The sequence below is a fragment of the Equus quagga genome, chromosome 8 (assembly GCF_021613505.1).
Source record: "Equus quagga isolate Etosha38 chromosome 8, UCLA_HA_Equagga_1.0, whole genome shotgun sequence".
NCBI classification, from domain to species: Eukaryota; Metazoa; Chordata; class Mammalia; order Perissodactyla; family Equidae; genus Equus; species Equus quagga.
This window is the reverse complement of record NC_060274.1, coordinates 30523805-30542861: the sequence shown is the minus strand read 5'-3', so window position 1 is coordinate 30542861 and position 19057 is coordinate 30523805. Positions and strand designations below refer to the sequence as shown.

General features: G+C 38.2%; 1 protein-coding gene across 7 annotated transcripts in view; it reads left to right on the top strand.

Annotated features, from left to right (window-relative positions):
* ORC5 (origin recognition complex subunit 5) overlaps positions 1 to 19057 on the top strand; it is a 126508-nt gene that overhangs the window by 27945 nt on the left and 79506 nt on the right. For all 7 annotated transcript variants that reach the window (XR_006889912.1, XM_046670640.1, XM_046670644.1 and 4 more), the window contains 6 exons: positions 2505 to 2553; positions 2641 to 2731; positions 8668 to 8720; positions 10392 to 10504; positions 11389 to 11436; positions 17914 to 18024. Coding sequence is in view for 6 of the 7 variants with exons in the window: in XM_046670640.1 (XP_046526596.1) it covers positions 2505 to 2553; positions 2641 to 2731; positions 8668 to 8720; positions 10392 to 10504; positions 11389 to 11436; positions 17914 to 18024 (465 nt within the window). In the remaining variant the exon portion in view is untranslated. The remainder of the gene's footprint in view (positions 1 to 2504; positions 2554 to 2640; positions 2732 to 8667; positions 8721 to 10391; positions 10505 to 11388; positions 11437 to 17913; positions 18025 to 19057) is intronic.

Here is a 19057-nt window from a genome sequence, read left to right as displayed (position 1 = left end):
CAGCTCATTCAGATTCTTGACAGAATTCAGTTCTTTTGGTTGTGAGAATGAGGTCCAAAGCTGCCCTGCAGGCTATCAGCCTGTCTCTCTCAGGCCTCCTCGAGACCACCTGCCTTCTCTGCCACGGGGCCCTCGCTGTCTACAAACCAGCCAAGACGCCGTGAATCCTTCTCTACGATTCATCTCTGACCAGCCGGAGAACACTTCCTGCTTTTAAAGGGCTCATGTGATTAGGTCAGACTCCTCTTATATCTCTTTATTTTGGCTCTCCCAGAAGTAGTATAATCTTTGGGACTTTAATTGCATCTGCCAAATCCCTTCATAGCAGTACCTAAATCAGTGTTTGATTGAATAACTGAGAGAAGGTTTATGTACAGCAGGGGCTGGGAGTCTTGGGGGCTATCTTAAAATTCTGCTTACTGTAACATACGTGTATCAGATTGTTTTCTAACAAATAATTTCAAATACAATGATGAAATCTTGTTGAAAATCTTGCTGAGGAAGAGTTGGAAAAGCTTTGTAAATTGCCTGTCCTATCTTGTGGCAACCTAGTCAGTATTCATAATAGATTGTTTTGCCTCCTAAAGAAATGCAAGTTTTTCTTTGCAATATAAAGGAAATGTTCTCTTTGTTTCACTTGAGTCAGGCTTTGGTAACATGGCGTCCTTATTGCTTTAGAAATAAATTCCTGGAACGTCTCACAAATCCACGATCATCAGTTCAGGCAATGGAATCTCTGTGTGCCTGAAGGCAGGTTATACTTTGCTTCTGTTCCCTCGGCTGACAAATGGGCATAGTAAAAGTGCAGTTGTCAGGGATAAATGAGATAACAGGTGGCCGTAATTAACTCTTGGTAATTATGCTTCTGTTACTATCCTGAGCGTTTGCGGAGCACATGATCATTTCTTAGTAAAGTTCTTCTCTGTCCCCTTCCCACTTTCATTATTGCGACTAGTTAAGAGTAAACTATATACCCAAGGAATAATGGGGACGTATATGGGGGAAGGTATAGTGGTAGTGGAATTTATAATATCAGAAAACCATCTAAAAATTATTTCTGCTTGGGCTTTTGAATTATTAAAAGGTTAGTAACCTTTTAATTTTCATTCTCTGGGTAGTTGGGAGACAGGTTAAAATACCAGTGGGCTGGAATTTAGATTTTGTTGTAAATAATCCCAATGCAGGGAAGTGAGAATTTGTTTATATTTGAGGATTAATGTAGAAGAAATGAGCATAATATTGGAGAGCACACTTGAATGTTAATAGCCAAAGTTGTGAAAAGTGTTTTGTATTTGAACAGATACTTTGTAAACTTCCAGTTGTTAGTAAGGGCTAGGCTTTCTAGATTTACTTAAATATAAAGATCGTATTTGGACAATTAAATGTACTCATTATAGCCTCATAGTTTTATAGACTCAGTAAGTTCTTGTGGGATGACGTGGGGAAAATACTAATTTATTAAAGTGAAACTGGAAAATAGTCTCCTAAAATTATCTTTATGTAAATGAGTAAACATATTTAATGTTTCAGCCAAGAAAAAAAGCAGGATATTTTTATTTAGCCAAGTTGTTTACCAGTCGATAGTAACATTATGACATCTTGGTGTTACTGGCCTGAAACCAAGGTAAGAAAGTTGGCTTCTCTACGCTTAATGTTAGCAGAATTTGGAAGATTTTGCTGGCCTAAACGGTTGCTGTTTATGAAATAAAATAGGAAAAACCGTCTCAGGGATTTGTTTTTTAGTCGTCTGTTATCTTCTTAGTTTGAGGTTGTGTGATCACACATTATGAGCGTCTTCCCTCTAGGCTTCGTTATTGAATCACTTCAGCATGAAACACGTGCGAGCAAGTTAACGTTAATGAGTGGCAGCAGCATGTCTTTATCAGTTTCCTAAACTGCCTTTCTGTAGTTCCAGCGCTGCGTCCTGGAAGGCTTCTGAGTGATCCTGATCAGTTAGCGCTTCTCAAACTGTTGAATACATGGGCTACCTAGAGAGGTTACCAGGCTCCTGCACCCTATCCTCAGGGATTCTGGTCCAGGGTGCCGGGCGCTGCCGGGAGCTGGATTCACCACACTCACAGGCGGGGCTGCTGCTCACAGAATTGAAGTTGTACCGAACTAGATGCTGTTTGACATGTGAGAATGTCCAAACCTGGGAAATAACACACTAATTCTTTGGGCTAGAAGTATTTTATTGTATATTTTATGGTTTTTGTGACATAATTATGACCTAAAACTACAAATTATGCTTTGTTGTATTACTTTATATCTAGAGGCTAGTACATTAGGCAGGAGTTAGCCAATTAAGGAATAGGTTGCATGTTGTTTTACTATCATTGATATTTGCTGTTTTATTATTGTAGTTATAAGCTACAATAACAGTTTACTTGAGCAATTGTATTGAAATAAAATGATTGAATTCTAATAAAATTTTACTTGAAAAATAATTTCTAATTATGGTAATAAGTGCTTTTTCTCTCTTTTTTTGCTTCCTTTATTTACAGGCAGTGCTTAATTTTCCTAAATATTGTGAACCTGTGGTTAAAGGAGAAGGTAACTATGGGTGTAACTTATTAATATTTCTTTTGAAAAAATTTCTACAAGATCTGAATTACTGAAATTGTCTCCCCTTTGCGGTAGCCAGTGAACGTGATACTCGCAAACTCTGGAGAAATGTTGAACCTCATTTGAAGAAAGCCATGCAGACTGTTTATCTCAGGGAAATATCAAGGTAATTTTCTCTTTAGTAAGTGTATTATTTCTGTATCTTTATTTGGGGTATTTACTGAAGTCTCCATGTTTTCATTTTCCTTCTTCACATTGGGAAAAAGCTCTTGAGGTTTGAACCATTTCTTATTATTTTGGGAAGGGTAAACAGTTTTTAACCAATATGATACACAATTTGAAACAAGGCATACAGGCCTATCTCAGAGATAATGTGGGTTCAGTTTCAGACCACAGTAAAGTGGATATCACGATAAAGCGAGTCACAGGGACTTTTTCAGTTTCCCAGTGTGTATAAAAGTTATGTTTACACTACACTGTAGTCTGTTAAGTGTGCGATAGCATTATGCCTACAATGTACACACCTTAAGTAAAAAGTACTTTTTTGCTAAAAAATGCTAACCATCATCTGAGCCCTCAGTGAGTCGTAATCTTTTTGTTGATGGGCGGTCTTGTAAAAAAATGCAGTATCTGCAAAGTGTAATAAAGTGAAGCGCAGTAAAATCTGACAGTTACTATTTTTTTTAATCTGGAAAGCTGCAGGAAAATCAGTTTTGTCTTTGTTTTTTATATTTATGTTAGGTATTTGGTATAATAAAAATTTGATTATTAAAGAAATGTATAAATCGTTATAAATCAATATTTGTCTATTGTTAGAATTTCGTAGTCATGAAACCACTCAGGAGAGATGGTGGCACGTAATGTAGTGGGAAGAAGAGGGTTTTGATTTCTGGCTCAGGCATTTTCTGCCTTGTGGTCTTGGCCGATCACCTAAAACCTCTAGGTCTTGGCTTCCTCTTCTCACAGTCTTTAGAAGATTTAAATGTTATATGTGAAAATGTTTTGTGAATATCAAGCACCTTTAGGCGTTAGGTTAAGCCTAGGTTACAAAGCAATATAGGAAATTTGTAAACATCACCGTTATCTGCTTTTGTCACTTTATTGTCAGTTTTATCATTTTTCTCCCATAAATAACCTTATTCTGTTAACTCCTTTCATTACTAACTTTGCTTTTGATTAAGTTAGCTGATTAGACTATAATTCAAGTCAAAATTTAATAGTTTCTGAATAAGTAGAAACATTACAAAGATGCTATTATTCCACTTTTCAATAATGAAAGGCATTTGATGAGGACTTCAGGAAGTCAGAGAATAAAAAAGCTTGTCATCTGCTCTTTTAAAGGTAGAAAAATTTGGATACTGGTTAAAATGAATCTTACGTAATGATGAAAGGAGTTATAGTTTCCCGTAGGATAATGATGGCCACCTAAATCCAGTTCTGTCCACAAGATCAATAAGGAGAGCAAATAAAATCACTCGTAACCCTTGCCTGCAGTCTAACTAGGAGTCTGTAGAGTGGACAGACTTCAATCTGTATGTAAATAGTGAAATAAGCAACTGGAGGCAGCCGAGCCAGCTCTGGAGCTCATGCTCAAGTGAAAAGTTAAGCCAGGACGTCAGGGAAGAGAGGAGAGGACAGTGGGGGCGGGGGTGGGGTTGACCAGTAGTGGTGAAATCACCTCCAGAAGGGAGTCCAGTTCCCAGAGGGAGGATACTGAGAACAAGTCTGGGACCCGAAGGATCAGAGCACTGGCCACTGGAGAATCATGAGAGGTGTTTTAAGAGTGTGTAGGACAAGAATAGTATGGCAGTGTGGAACCGTACTGTGTCTGAGGGGAGACAGGGATGTGATTTTGTGGTGTCGCCTGGAGGCTTGTAGTGAAGAGAGAAGCGAGGCATGGATGACATTACCCCCCATCAAACAAAAAGAGTGACAGAATCAGAAGGTAAGCCAGCCCCTCTACCTCAAAATGGCCCTCTGTGTCAAAGAACCCACACTGCATTATTCATACAGAAGAAGCCACTTTAGAACGAAGAAATCTGCGAAGCCACCACAGACCCTCACCCCTGCATTCATAGGATCATCTCTTACTGCTGATCCAAGAAAACGTTAGTTAGGCATTTCAAAATGAAGAGCAGACAAGACAGAAAGCCATATAAAAGTGTTATAAGAAGAAACAGAAAATGTGAATAACATTTTAGCTGATGAAAATTTCCTCTGTCCCACTCAAAATAAGGCAGAGGAACACTGTAACACAATCCTCCAACCTGATTTAATTCTTTTACACAGGCATTTTTAGATATGAAAAATACCTTAAGTTAGAAATTCAGCAGCTCAGAATAAGTGGACAAAGAACAGGAGGATGTGAAACAAACATTGGCTGAACTCAGGAACAAAATTCAAGCAAAAGTAATCATCTCAGAAAGGAAACAAAATTTTAAAATATCCAAGGGGGAGTAGATTGAGAATATAATAAAGGATCTTGAGCAGAGGAGTGGACACAACCAAGAGGACAGAACTAATAGGTAAAAATAATCAAGTAGAATGTGCCATAAATGTGATAGGCAAAGAAGAGTCAACATATGTATAATGGGAGCCCCTGAAGAAAGAAAACTAAACATTGGATTAGAATTAAGATCTTAAACTATAGTCCAAGAAAACTTGCCAGAAGTGGCAAAGGGTTCATCTTTGCATTGATCCAGAGTGGCCTGTTCTGAAACTGTCTTAGTTTATTACTCTGTAACAAGTGCCCACAAATTAGTAGCTTAAAACAATACACATTTGTTATTTTACAGTTCCAGATGTCAGAAGTCTGAAATGGGTGCACAGGGCTGCCTTCCTTCTGAGGGTTTTGGGGAAGAATCTGTTCCTTTCGCTTTTCCAGCGTCTACAGGCTACCTGCATCCCTTGGCTTATGGCTCCTTCCTCCATCTTCAAAGCCAGCGGCGTATCATTTTTCTGCTTTCTGACCTCCTGTCTTCCTCTTAGAAGAATCCTTGCAATTACATCGGGCCTACCCAGATAATCCAGAATAACCTCCCCATATCAAGATCCTTAACTCAGTCACTCCGCAGAGTCCCCTTCACCACGTTAAGGTCCCATTCACAGGTTCCAGCGATTTGGACATCGACAGCTTTCGGGGACCATTATTCAGCCTACTACAAGGACTTGCTTGTAATACTTTTAGACTTCAGAAATAAAAATTAAAGGAAAACCATCTCTGAGCTTCCAGGCAAAAAGATAAGTCACTTACAAAGGAAAGCGAATCTGTAATAAAGCAAGACAGTAAGTGGAGCAGCATTTTCCAGAAACTCAGGGAGAAAGGATATCCAGCCAACCTGTCATTCAGGCATCAGGGCTATGGAAGAACAGTTTTAAGCGTGAGAACTCAGGGAACGCTGTGCTCATAAACCCTTTCTGAAGAGTTAGTGACGACGTTGGTGCAACGGAAGTGACTGGGAAACTTGAGCCAAAGGACTGATGATGAGCACTGAATTTGATTCATTTTAGCTCAAAACTAAAAGTGGGAACAAGGGTAGGAGAATCCTATGTAAATATTGTATGTTCTGACAGGGTAGGAATAATACAGTTACGAAGTTAAAAATTAGGGAAGGAAGAGAAAGAGAAAGGTCCAAGTAGAACAAAGTCATTGATTGCTGTGCTGGTGAGAGGTGGGTGTCAAAGAGTGATTCATGAGCTAAAACTCTCTTGTACTCAGAGAAGTCTCACAGCTGTCCTTTCCCCTTTTACTCCTTTCCTAACCACATGGATAATTTCTGGTTTGGCTTCTGCATCTTTTTTCAAAAATATGTGAATATTCACATATATCTTTATATATGCAAAGACATCTTCTTCCTCTTGCAATTAATATATAATCTGTAGTATGTTTCTTTCACAAAAAAGTACAGAGCACAGAAATAAGCATTGCTAACCTGACCTGCCTCGCTGAGGCGTTCTGAAAACCTTTTCTTTAATTGGTGAGTTACACCTGTTTATATTTGTTGAAATAAAGTATATATGTTTTATATTAGCTTTGTCATGATAATTTGCTGAAGTTTCTCTACGTGGTTATATTCTTTGTCTTTTTGAAAAATTTCTTTTGGTATTTAGGACAGTTTGCATTTTTGTTCCAGCTGGTTACCTTGTAGTCATCGTATATGATGCCCTTGGTCCCTTTTCTCCTCACACTGCCGGCATCAAGGACCAGTGGGACTCTCCAGTAGTGTAGTAGAGAACTAGCATTCTAAGCCTGGTGATACCTACTGCGCCATTGAAATTCCTTCATGGTGAAGTGACTTATCCATTCTCCCCTCTACCCCCTAGCCCCCCCTGCACCCATGTGTAATAAAATTTTCACTAAGTTAAAAATAATAATCATCACATTTCATATTTCTGAATTGAGGCTAAATAATTGGGGTAAAGGATAAAGGAATAAAGGAAAAGGAGAATCCGGTTATAGAAGTCTAGATCCTGACTCATTGAGGTGTTATTGGGAATATATGTTGGTTTATGGCTTTTATGAGGGATTTGGACAAATTATGAAAAAGACTCCAACCTTGTTCCCTGGTTCATCTTGAAATTATAGTCTATTCAGCCACAGTTAATCCAACTACTGTGACACCAAATCACCTCTGGAAACTGATGGTTCATATGTCTTACTTTGGAACGTGGAGGAACTTTTTAGTCAGACAGATCGTAGTTGAAATGCAGTTCCACCACTTAGAAACTTTGCAACCTTAGTCAACTTAGTTGATCTCTCTCTCAGTTTGTCATTTGTAAAGAAAAAAAAGACATACTATATATCTCAAAAGGTTATGAGGATTAAATATGAGGTATGTTAAGAGTTGAGTTCATAATAGACAATTAGTAAATGTTGGTCTCCTCCCTTCTCCTTTAAGATGCTTAGTTTTCTCCTGGTTGTCCTTTGAGAGTTTAAATAACACGTTAAATGAGTAATTGCAATATAAGAAAATCTTAGCCACTTAAACTGTCTTGAAGTCTGGGTTAAAACTTTGATATAACATATTTTCATTTGCATTTATAAGGAGTAATGAATGTGAAAATGCACTATAATCTGTGAAGTGCTGTTCAGCCATAAGGTGGAGGAAGTGGGCTATTTTGAAAGTCAGCTCATTCTGCTAGGTCTGCTCTCTGCATAGGTTACTAGTAGCCTATCAAAATTTCCCATATTGCTATATTCCAGAATATTCAGCTATGCTTGCAGATTTGAAAAAATATGTACAGTTTGATTTTAGATATTTAATTGTTCTGATCTGACATTTAGTTTTAAATTAGTATTTTAAGAGCCATGTAAGAGCGTTTTAGAGTTGGAGGGGGTCCATAAAGATCATTGTATCTAACTGCCTTATTTTTTGATCAGACAGTCATTGATTTATTCAGGGTCATATAGCCAAAACTTCTGCCTCCTAGGGTAGTTTTTTCACTACACTGTGGTGTGTTTTCTTATGAATTTGATTTGCCGTATCAAAATCACTTCATAATCTTATTGATATTTAGGGCTGTCTAATAGTTTTAATTACAAGAAAGACCAGAGTGGGGCGGCGGGAACAGCATGAACTCTGCGGGCGTTCTCCAAGGAGTGAGCTCTTAGCTCCACTGCCGCCTGCCTGGGTGACCTTGGGCATCGTATGTGGGCCCCAGGTTTCTGACCCAAAAGTAGTTATGTTAAGAGATTGTTATGGAGTTTAGAAATAGTGTATAACAGTTGTATTTAATATGATAATTGGAGCATTGGGAATTTTATTGACTGGTAGGTGATGTTATTTATTTGTTGGTGCTTTTTGATAGTTTACAATTATCAGAGGAAAAGAGATTTTTTAAGAAATTAACATCTGAGTATTGATATATGAGTTTTATATTGTTATAACATACACTAAATGATTTTGTAGAGACTACAAACGTGTATTTTTTGTGTATATATTGCTTGTCTTGTTTATAGGGAAATTAAATCTATTTTGTCAATAAATCAGAAAATTTTAGCTTTTCTAGGACTCTGTTTTAAGTATAGTATATTGATTTCATATCAATTTCAATTTGAAAATCATATTTTCAATCCTTTTTTGCTCTTCTATTTTCTTTCAGTTCACAGTGGGAGAAGATACAGAAAGATGACACAGATCCAGGACAGCTGAAAGGTATCAAAGGAAATATTGAACAGTTACCAGAGACAATTCTTTAATTGATCCCTAATAGTCAGGAGACTAACGTTAGTACTAAAGATAGTGTCAGTCAGTAGGGTTATAAAAGAGAATTTACAATACAATGGTATTTTAATGATTTTCTTTTAAGGGAAGCTCCAATTTAGTGGGAGAAAATAAAGTTTGAATACCAGTTTTTCATTTTCTAAATGTTGGATTATGTCATGTGAAAACAAAGCAGTTTATGTTTTTTTAAATGCTTTCATTAAAACAATCAATTATATACATAATTTTGTCTCATTATCTGTGTATTTCATGAGTTTTATGAAATAAAATTCAATTTTATGTTAAGGTAGTTTGGGGTATGCATTTAAATTGGTTATATTTTGAAAGCTTTATGCCTCTGTTTATTTTTTATTTGTTCATTCATTCATTCATTCACTTATTTTTCATTGGTAAGGAAGATTGGCCCTGAACTTAACATCTGTTGCCAGTCTTCCTCTTTTTGCTTGAGGAAGATTGTCCCTGAATCTGTGCCAATCTTCGTCTGTTTTGTATGTGGGATGCCACCTTCGCATGGCTTGTTGAGCGGTGTGTAGGTCCGTGCCCAGGATCTGAACCCACAAATCCCAGGCCGCTGAAGTGGAGTGTGTGAACTTAACCACTACGCCACTGGCCCGGCCCCTTTTGTTTTCTTTAAAGAAATTATTATTTTGGATTTAGCCCAATAGAACTACATTTACTTTTTTAAAAAAATAAGTGAGTATCTAAAATATTCTTAGTTTGAAAATAGATCAGTGGCTAGTGGTTGGGAAAGTGGTATGAAATGAAGTGGTGTTGAGATTTTTTTTGTCTCTTGGTTTCTAAGTGCTTGAGATGCTATACAAGCGATGTTTAGTTCCGTGTTAGAATGGAAAGAAGTAGATGCTGGAGTTAGAAAAACTTTAATAATTGGTCTGCACTACTCCCTAACTGTGTGACCTTGGGCCTAATTCAGCCTTGATCTAAAATGGGAAAATTTCTAGATTTAAGTTACTGCAGAGATTCGGAGATGCTTAAGTGAGGACAGCACAGTGTCTTACACATACTAGATGTTCAGTAATTACCAGGTTCCTTCTTCCCTTCTGGTAAGAATGCACGCTGCTTCACTGCCTCTCTTGTTTCATTGATCCATTTATTGAATTATTTCCTTTGTGCAAGGTACTGTAGGGATGCAGAAAAATATATTAGATATGACTCCTTCAGCAAACAGTATAGCTTTCTAAGAAATATTTATGTATAGTTAACTGTTAACGTAAGGTCTAAGTTAGATGGGCCATAAGTAAAATACACAAAGTCGGAATTCATGGTAGACAGACTTCTCTATTTTGGTGTGGTAGGGGCACGCTGGGGAAGGGTTAACGGAGGGTGTGGCATTGAGGGGCAGGGTGGGTAGGATTTAGACCTCAGAATAGGAGGAGCCAAACAAAAACAGTAGAGCGAGCAGAGCTTCTCAATAATAACATTCGCGGCTGCCATCATTATCATGACACTTGAAGCTCAGGGAGCAGGTCACTTTGACTAGAGAGCACTGTATAGAAGTGTAAAGACAAGTGAGAAAAGATAAAAGATACTGAAAATCTAATGGTAGGCTACTAAATGCCTTCATAAAAGCATGTTGTTGCATAGGTCTCTCGGCATATACTCACGTGGAGCTTCCATATTACTCTAAGTTTATTCTGATTGCTGCGTACCTCGCTTCATACAATCCAGCAAGAACTGACAAGAGGTTCTTCCTTAAGGTACTTATTGCTTCTTTTCGCTTCATTTTTGAAGATCCCAGGAATATTTTGAAATTTCTGAACATCTCTAAATTTCTAAGAGGCAGAGATTAGAATAAGAGATGGCTAAATATGTATTTAGGACTCATTCTCTAAAGGCTGTAAATTAAGATCGCAGCCTGACGGGGAGACATGGGTAGTCTCACAGAAGAGTTCAGGTGTACCTTAAGTAACAATTCTAGGTTTAAAAAATACGTAAATAAGGTATGAGAGATGGAAATAATTTAAGGATGGTAATGCCTTTATTCTAAAGCTCACACTGTGGTGTCATGTACTTCATACATTATTATCCAGAACATTCAGGAGCCTCTTTGTATGTACGTTAGCGGGAGAAATCCCATTTTAGAGTTGTTTTCTTTTTGAAAAAATAATACAGAATTTGATTTATTATTAAATGTATTTATAATAAATTTTTTTTTTTTTTGGCCTCTCTCTCCCACTGGTCTTTAGTTTCATGAGGGCAAGGACTACATTTGGTCTTTTTCCCCCACTGCTGATCTCAAGTGCTTAACTAAATGCTCTCAGTGTTTTCTATGTGAATTGACAGCCTGCCTTAAGGGATGAATAAAAACCCATTTATTTTTGAAAGTTTTGTTTTTATAGAAATAAATATGCTGTCATAAATCATGTAACAAGTTCTTTTAGGAAGTACCACTATTTTATTTTAAAACCTTTCTTTACGTGCAAAAGTAATCTTGTGTACAATCAAAATCTAAATCAAATCAGCCTAAAATATAATACTAAAATAAGTTAGTATTATGTGTGCTATGTTTAGACAAATAATGTTTTCTGTTTTTGTGGAGTACTATCTCTTTTTAATCTTAAATTATTTTCCTTAATTGCAGCATCATGGGAAAATCAAGAAAACCAACTTCCTGAAGAAACATGAAAAGGTATTTACATTTTCTAATGGGAAAAGCTTATGAATTTAGGATACTACAGGCAGTGGATAAATGCATAATTAGTCATTTGTATATAGGCAGTTATTTGTATTGATAATGGTGTCATTATAATGTTGTGGTTGTATTTTGTTATTTTGAATGCAGTGATAGAATTCAGTTGCAGTGAGCTGGTAATAGAGATGAAAGTGAGTTGACACAGTTTTTTTTTTTTTAGTGAATTAATAGATGAAAAAGATCACCCTGGAATTTTTTAATTAAACACAGATGATTTTCCTCTTTTCCCCTTTGAAACACCCACAAGAATGACATTGGAGAAATTAGAAAGGTAAACTGTTAAGGCCTAGGCAGATGAGAGACCTGCAAATTTTGGACTTGCGTAGTGGATAGGCAGGTGCCCAAGCAGACAGGGAAGGCTGAAACCTAACCCCTGAAGCAAGCTGATGTGAGCTGAGGAGTCTGGACAAGCTTAGGGGTTAGAGGCTCTAAGTACCTTGGAAGGGAGGGCTGTGGGCGAGGCTGAAGTTGGGGAGACGAGCGTTTAGGCTGTTGAATCACCTGTCCGCTTGTACGTCTGAACCGCCCTGCTTCTCAGAAGAGGGAGACATTTGACCCGTCGACTTTGCACTCTAGAAGCCGTGGTTTGTTTCTCGCTCTCCTTCCTAAAAACGGTTTTGCACTGGCTAAACTTCTAAATTGAGAGTGTTCTCAGGACTTTGAAGACGTTCTTTACTGTCTTCTGGCTTTATTGTGGCTCCTGGGAAATCTGCCGTTGGTCTGTTCTTCTGTCTGTGTTTCCTGTGGCTGCTTCCAGGTTCTCTTCTTTCCCTTTGGTGTTTGTACAGTATCACTGGGGTGTATCTGGGATTGAGTTTCCTTTTCCTTGGGATTAGTTTTGCTTCCTGAATTTGAATAATGATGCCTTTATTCACGTCTGGCAAATCCTCGGTTGTTGGCCTTTCCAGTTCGTCCTCCTGAGACACTGATCAGACATATGACAGAACTTCTCCACCCTGTCTCAGAGTCTTTCACGTTCCTCGTTCCCTTTGTGTGCTGTGTTCTGGTGATTTCTTCAGTTCTGTGTTCCAGTTTTCTCTTCAGCTTTATCTGTTCTGCTCTTTGTATCAACTTTGTAATTTCAGTAATCTTTAGAAGTTTTGCTGGTTCATTTCAGGTCTGTCTGGTCACTTTAATATTTTTCCTAGTCATATTTCTCTTTAACATAAAAATACCTATTTTATATTCTGCACCTTATATCCCAGTATCAGAAGTCCTTGTCAGGCTAATCCCACATTTCTGTTTTTGCTGACTCATGCACATGATGCCTTGTTTCCTGAACATTTTGTTATTTTTGATTGTTGGCTGAACTTAGTCTCTGGAGTTTTTGAGGCCTGAGGGTGTTCCTTTAGAAAGCTTTTACGTTTACTTCTGTGTGGTCACTTAGGAACACCAGTAACCTGGGACCATTTGAAATTCAGTTCTCAGCCTGGGGGTTTCCATACCACTAAGATATTGTGGATTATGCCCCCGCGTTAGCATTAGCCCCAGCTTCTAGTTAAAATTCTCAGCGAAGGCTTTTTCCTCCCTTCACACAGAGCCAGAGTTTAGCAGGGAATTATCCTTACCAAGTCCATTTGCTTGGCATGGGAAGGTTTTTTAGTATGCCCCTCCACTGGGACATCTCTGATTAGGCTCTCCACCATAGGCAGGCCATCGATTGTGTACCCTATTTCTATATGTGTGGCTGCTTTGGGTCCTAAAGGATAAATGGGAGAGAGTACTCCTTGCTGGGGTGGTCAGGGGATGATTTGTGGTAGGGCTTGCATCTCAGTGGGCACTCAGGAGTGGTAAGGGTTGGGCATGCAGAGATGGGAGAGGAGGATGTCCCAGTTGAGGAAATGAGGTATGCTAAGAAGCAGAGGTGAGGAATTGTAGGGTATATAAAAGAAATAATGAAATATAGTTGACTGGAGTATATGGGGAGTTTCAGAGAGAAGTCATTTGAGGCCAAATTGTCTAACTCACCAGTTCCTTAAGGGAAGGAAGCCCATCTTTTCACCTCTGTACCTCAGCACTTGGTGGTATTTCGTGGGTGTTTTTTGAACAGATGAATACATTGAATGAATGGATGAAGAAAGTTAAAGAAGGAACATAAAGCTAAGAATTTTAGGTGTTACTCTTTAGACAGAGAAAGTCATTGAAGAATTTTGAGGAGGGAGATGCATGAGTGCTGGGTGAAACTGTGAACAAGCTGGCACTTTAGACGGTCCTTGTGGAGTGAGTGGGTTTGTCCGAGTCTGGGAGAAGGGCAGTCTTGACGGAGGGAACCACGTGAGCAGACGTCACGAAGATGTCTCAAGTCTGGATGAACTCTAGTTCCTCTGACGTTGTCCTCACAGATTTGACTTTTGTAGTAGTCTCTTTTGTCTTCGGTTCATATCGTTTTAAAGTCTGAGCTTAACTGAAGGCCCCCTGTGAACACTTACTTGTTTTTTTATGTTTTTGTTCCCTCTCTTCCTGAAATCTTGACTGAATGTTTACCTTATGCCAAGCCCTCTGCTAGATGCCATGGGTGTAGTGGAGAACAAAATAGCTGTGGCCTCTGCCCTCATGAAGCTCTCGATTTGATCAGGGAATCAAACATTGAGAAGCAGACCCCACCAATAATTATCATAACACTTGTTTTAAATCTGTTATATGTCTTCAATTGTATAATTTTTTCTCTGTGTATCCTCAATTGACACTGATTTTTTGTTTTTTTTGAGGAAGATTAGCCCTGAGCTAACATCTGCTGCCAATCCTCCTCTTTTTGCTGAGGAAGACTGGCCCTGAGCTAACATATGTGCTCATCTTCCTCTACTTTGTATGTGGGACCCCTGCCACAGCGTGGCTTGATGAGCGGTGTGTAGGTCTGCGCCCGGGATCCGAACCAGTGAACCCTGGGCTGCCGAAGGGGAGTGCACAAACTTAACTGCTATGCCCACTGGGCCGGCCCCGACACTGATTTTTTAAGATTTTACTTTTTACTTCAGCTAATGCATATGTGGGGTTGGAGATTACCTGCCAATTAGTTTATGTGGAAAAGCAAGTCTTTTTCCTCTCCTGACCCATAGTCCCATTTCCCACAGGAAACTTCTTTTAATTGTTTGTTTTAGTTTTTCTGGTCTAGATACTCATAACTCTTAGGTTTCTGTTCCTGTCTCTATTTTTCTTGATTTAACTTGAGATCAGTTGTGATTCTCTTTCATCTCCTCAAAAATGTATTTTGTTTGGCTCCCTTTTTCGATTCTTTCTCCGTTCTCTCAGGCCTTCGCGCTCTCTGATGAGCTCCAGTGAATCTAGTGAGGGATTTCCCAGACTTTGCTGTCGTTTCTAGGTGAGAACAGTTTGCATCTGTAGCACACAAGGCCAGGTCAGTGAAGAAGGTAAATAGCGTATGCCCTCCATGCCACTAGAACACTTTCAATAAAAACAAAAGTGAAAATCAGAAAAGAATCAGCAACTTTCACAATGGGACTCTCAACCTGAATTGCCTCCCACGTTATTCCCAACACTTCAGGAATGTAGGTAATTTTCCTAACGTCAAGTCACTTCTCATTGTTAATGAGGACAGGGACACCAACTCCATTTAGATATCTTAACATTTACCTTTATTTTTTTTCTTTCTTCCCTCTAATAACATTTCATTCATTCGTTATCTGTTCATTCGTTTATTTAACTAACCATCCCAAGTGCTAGGGATAAGAAGGTAAATAAAACATTTCCTGTTTTCAAGGCATTTATCTAGAAAAGAAAAAACGCATAAACAAGTGTATCATGATGATGACAGTACAAGCTGCTGGGCATCTGCAAGCCAAGCCCTGTTAAGTTCTGTTTATCATCTTATTTAATTTTCACAGTGACCTGATGAATGTGGGTGACTATCGTTATCCTCACTTTCTAGATGAGGAAACTGAGTATTAAAGAGAAATTCAGTAACTTGCCCAAGGTTGCATAGTTAATATGGTAGAACCAGTGTCTACTTCCAGGACTTTCTGACTCCAAAGCTACCGTGATCTTGATTGCTGTTCTTGAACTCGTACAACTGACAAATGATGAGTGTCTGTAATTTTTAGTGACTCATACAAACCAGTAAGAAAAGGCAAAAATCCAATAGATTAATGGCTAAATGATATGCAAAGGAGCTTCAGTGTCTAACAAATGTGACATGATTATCAGCCTCGTTCACTAATGAGAGAAATGCAGCTTTAAACAACAGTGAGTGAGATATCATTTCACGTTCTCGGGTTGGCAGAACTGAAATCTCTGATGATTCTCGCTGTTGGTGATGATGTGGAGGAGTAGGAGCCTGTGTGTTCTGCATTTTGGCACTATCTAATGAAGTCAATGCATATGTGTATGTGCTTTGATTGGTCAGGACACGCTGGGCTGTGCTATAGCATAAAACAAACCCCCAACCCTCTGTGGCTTTACACACCAAAGGCTTATTATATCGCTCATGACACAATGGAATGTGGGTTGAGTGGCCTTCCGTCATCTTGTAATGATGTCGAGTGAAACATGGTGGCCTCCAAAGTTGCCACTAAAGGGAAAGATGACTAAAGAACCCAGTGGTTTGAAAGGTTGGGCTTGGAAGTAGCTCACATCACTTCATCCATGGTCCACGGCTGGAACTCGGTCGTATGGCCTCCAGGTGCCCGCTGGGGAGACTGAGAAATGTGGTCTTCCTGTGCGCCCGAGAAGAAACAGTGTTGGCAGACACTTGGCATTGTCCCTGCCTTGTACTTTGGCTTCGCATCCCACTGAGAGGAACTCACACACGTGCCCAAGAAGAAGTGTACAGGATTGGCCTTCAAAGTATCATTGGTCATGAATTTTTAAAAGCAGATAGTGATTTGTCATGAAATGGAGTTCTGTATTTAAAAATGGGCAGGAGCTACATGTATCAATCTGGATGAATTTCAGAAACCTGTTGAAGGAGAAGAGCAATTTGGTAGAGTGATATGTCCAAGATGATGTTATTTGTATGAGATTTTAGATCATGCAGACAATGCTGTTTATTGCTTATGGATACATATGTAGTATTAGTAGAAAACCTATCATGAGGGGCTGGCCCGGTGGTGTAGTGGTTGGGTTTGCTTGCTCTGCTTCAGCGGCCCAGGGTTTGCAGGTTTGGATCCCGGGTGCAGACCTAGCACTATTCATCAGGCCACAGCTTATTCACAAATTATAAAACATCCTCTGAGTTTTTCTAAGCTAGTTTTTACTAGTGGCATCCCACATAACATGGATGAAGATTGGCATAGATGTTAGCTCAGCGACAGTCCTCCTCAAGCTAAAAGAGGAAGACTGGCAGCAGATGTTTGCTCAGGGCCAATCTTCCTCACCAAAAAATAAAATAAAATAAAAAACCTTTTCATGAAAAAACACCAAATTCTGGGTGGCAGCTCCCTCAAGGGAGGAAAAGGGGGAGTGGAATGTGAGAGGGGTGCGGGGAGCCTCCACTTACCTGTAATGTGGTCTGTTTTGTGTCTGCACATACTGCATAACGTTGGGCTTGATAAAATTGGGTGGTGGGTACACTGATATTTATTACATTAAACTCTATACTTTTCTAAATGTGTAAAGTGTTTAATGACAAAAGCAAATAAAATTTAAGACCTGGAAAATGATTTCTAAACTATCTTTTAGACATAAGTAGCTGAAGTAAATACTTCATTTTGTAACTCTGAGTAGGTGTTTTTCTTTACATTCACTCATTTTAAGAAATAGTTTCCCATTTTATTTGCCTTTGCTATTATAGAGTCCTTAAAATCGTACTTTGCTACTAAAATTATCTAGTAGAATGAACTTGGAGCACTGCAGTTTTCTAATGGCAAGTAATTGTACTGTACGACTTTTCATACAGCTATGGAAATTTTACAATTTCTTAATTTTTTAAATAAATTTTGTATTGTTTCAGGCTGACAGCTTATTCACAAATGATAAAACATTCTCCGAGTTTACTAAGCTAGCTTTTGCTATAACGGATCTTTTTAGAATGATTAAGGTTGAACAATACATTTTCCAGGCAGGGGCACAAAGAGGAGTGGTGAGCAGTGAGGAGTGAGTTCTGGTAATGGAGTTAGGACCTGCACCCTGGTTTGGGCTGTGCACCGTCTGGGCAAATGACTTGGCTAAGTCATCCTGTTACAACAGCGAAACGGGTGGTGTTCAGGACTAGGCTGGTGACTTGTGAGTTCTTTTCTTTAATTAATATTTGTTAATGCCAGGTCAGAACATCTTGAAGAAAGTGTTAAAAGATAAATCGTGATCATATCAGTTCAAGTTTTAACGTAGAGACTGCAAGTTGGATTTCTTGGCATCTTTGGGGAACTATGTACAGTGTAGATATATCGTTATTGGGAGTTTGTCATACAGGAAGTGAGTGTTCAGCTATGAGAAGAAAATCTATCTTCTTTTTTCTTGCAGACAAGCAATCATCTCCTTGGACCAAAACCGTTTCCGCTGGACAGATTATTAGCAATATTATATAGTATCGTGGACAGCAGAGTTGCTGCGACAGCAAATATCTTTTCCCAGGTAAGCTTAATGCTGGGTGATTATATATCACCTTTGTCTTTGTGGCATTCCTCAGACAGTATGGTTCCTAGAGTTCCAGGCGTTTAGATTTTTGGTCAGCACATACTCCTATTTTAACTATTATAATGACAATGTTCTTGGTAAGGAATTGAAATTCCAGGTATAGAATCTTCGAGAGTCACTGAATTTGAATACATTTACAGCTATAATTTGATGACAAAACAACCTGATGTTTCTGGATTATTTTTCATTTTTCAGTAAAGGAATTTTTAAATTAAATGATCATAATTATTTTGCTGGTTAAATTAAAAAGTGGCTTCATAATTGAATTGATGAATTACAATATTGAAATATAATTTAATGAAAAAAATTTATTTTAATTATTTGTAAGAAAGTAATCTATAACATCCTTTTTCCTTGTATGTATACTTTGCAGATTTAAATACTTTGGTATGTATACTTTGATTTTTTAAAATGCATACCCTCTATTTTCCAGAATGATTAAGTTCTCAAAATTTTCACTAGATGGCAGCAGTAGCATAAAAATAGGAAACGTGACTTTTCCTTAATAAAGTAGTTAAGGTTCTTTTTTTTTTAGTTGATATTTTAAGAAAAACCTATTTATTAAAAATGTAGTCACAGTAGGTTTCTTAAATGGTCCATAAAAACAATACTCAGCACATGGTATGAAGGGATAGAAGAAAAAGCAAATAATGTCACTAGTATTTCTTGAAAAGCAAAGTCACCACAGATGTTGCAATGAGCGTTTTGTTTTATGTGTATGTTTTTAGGTTGAGAAATATTTAAGTGATAGCATTTTCATTTTAATTCACTGCAAATGAATTTGGTCCCTGAATGGATGACTTTGTAATGTAATGTGTGGTGGTAACTTAACTCTTCATTTAAAGAAGTCTTTGAGAACCAAACTAGCTGTGCTCTCAGTGTTCTCAACGTTGAAGTTAGATGACTTGTATAAAGTCAGCATTTATAGAAAATTACACCTATTCATTGTGTTCTGGAAGAAAGCTGGTCT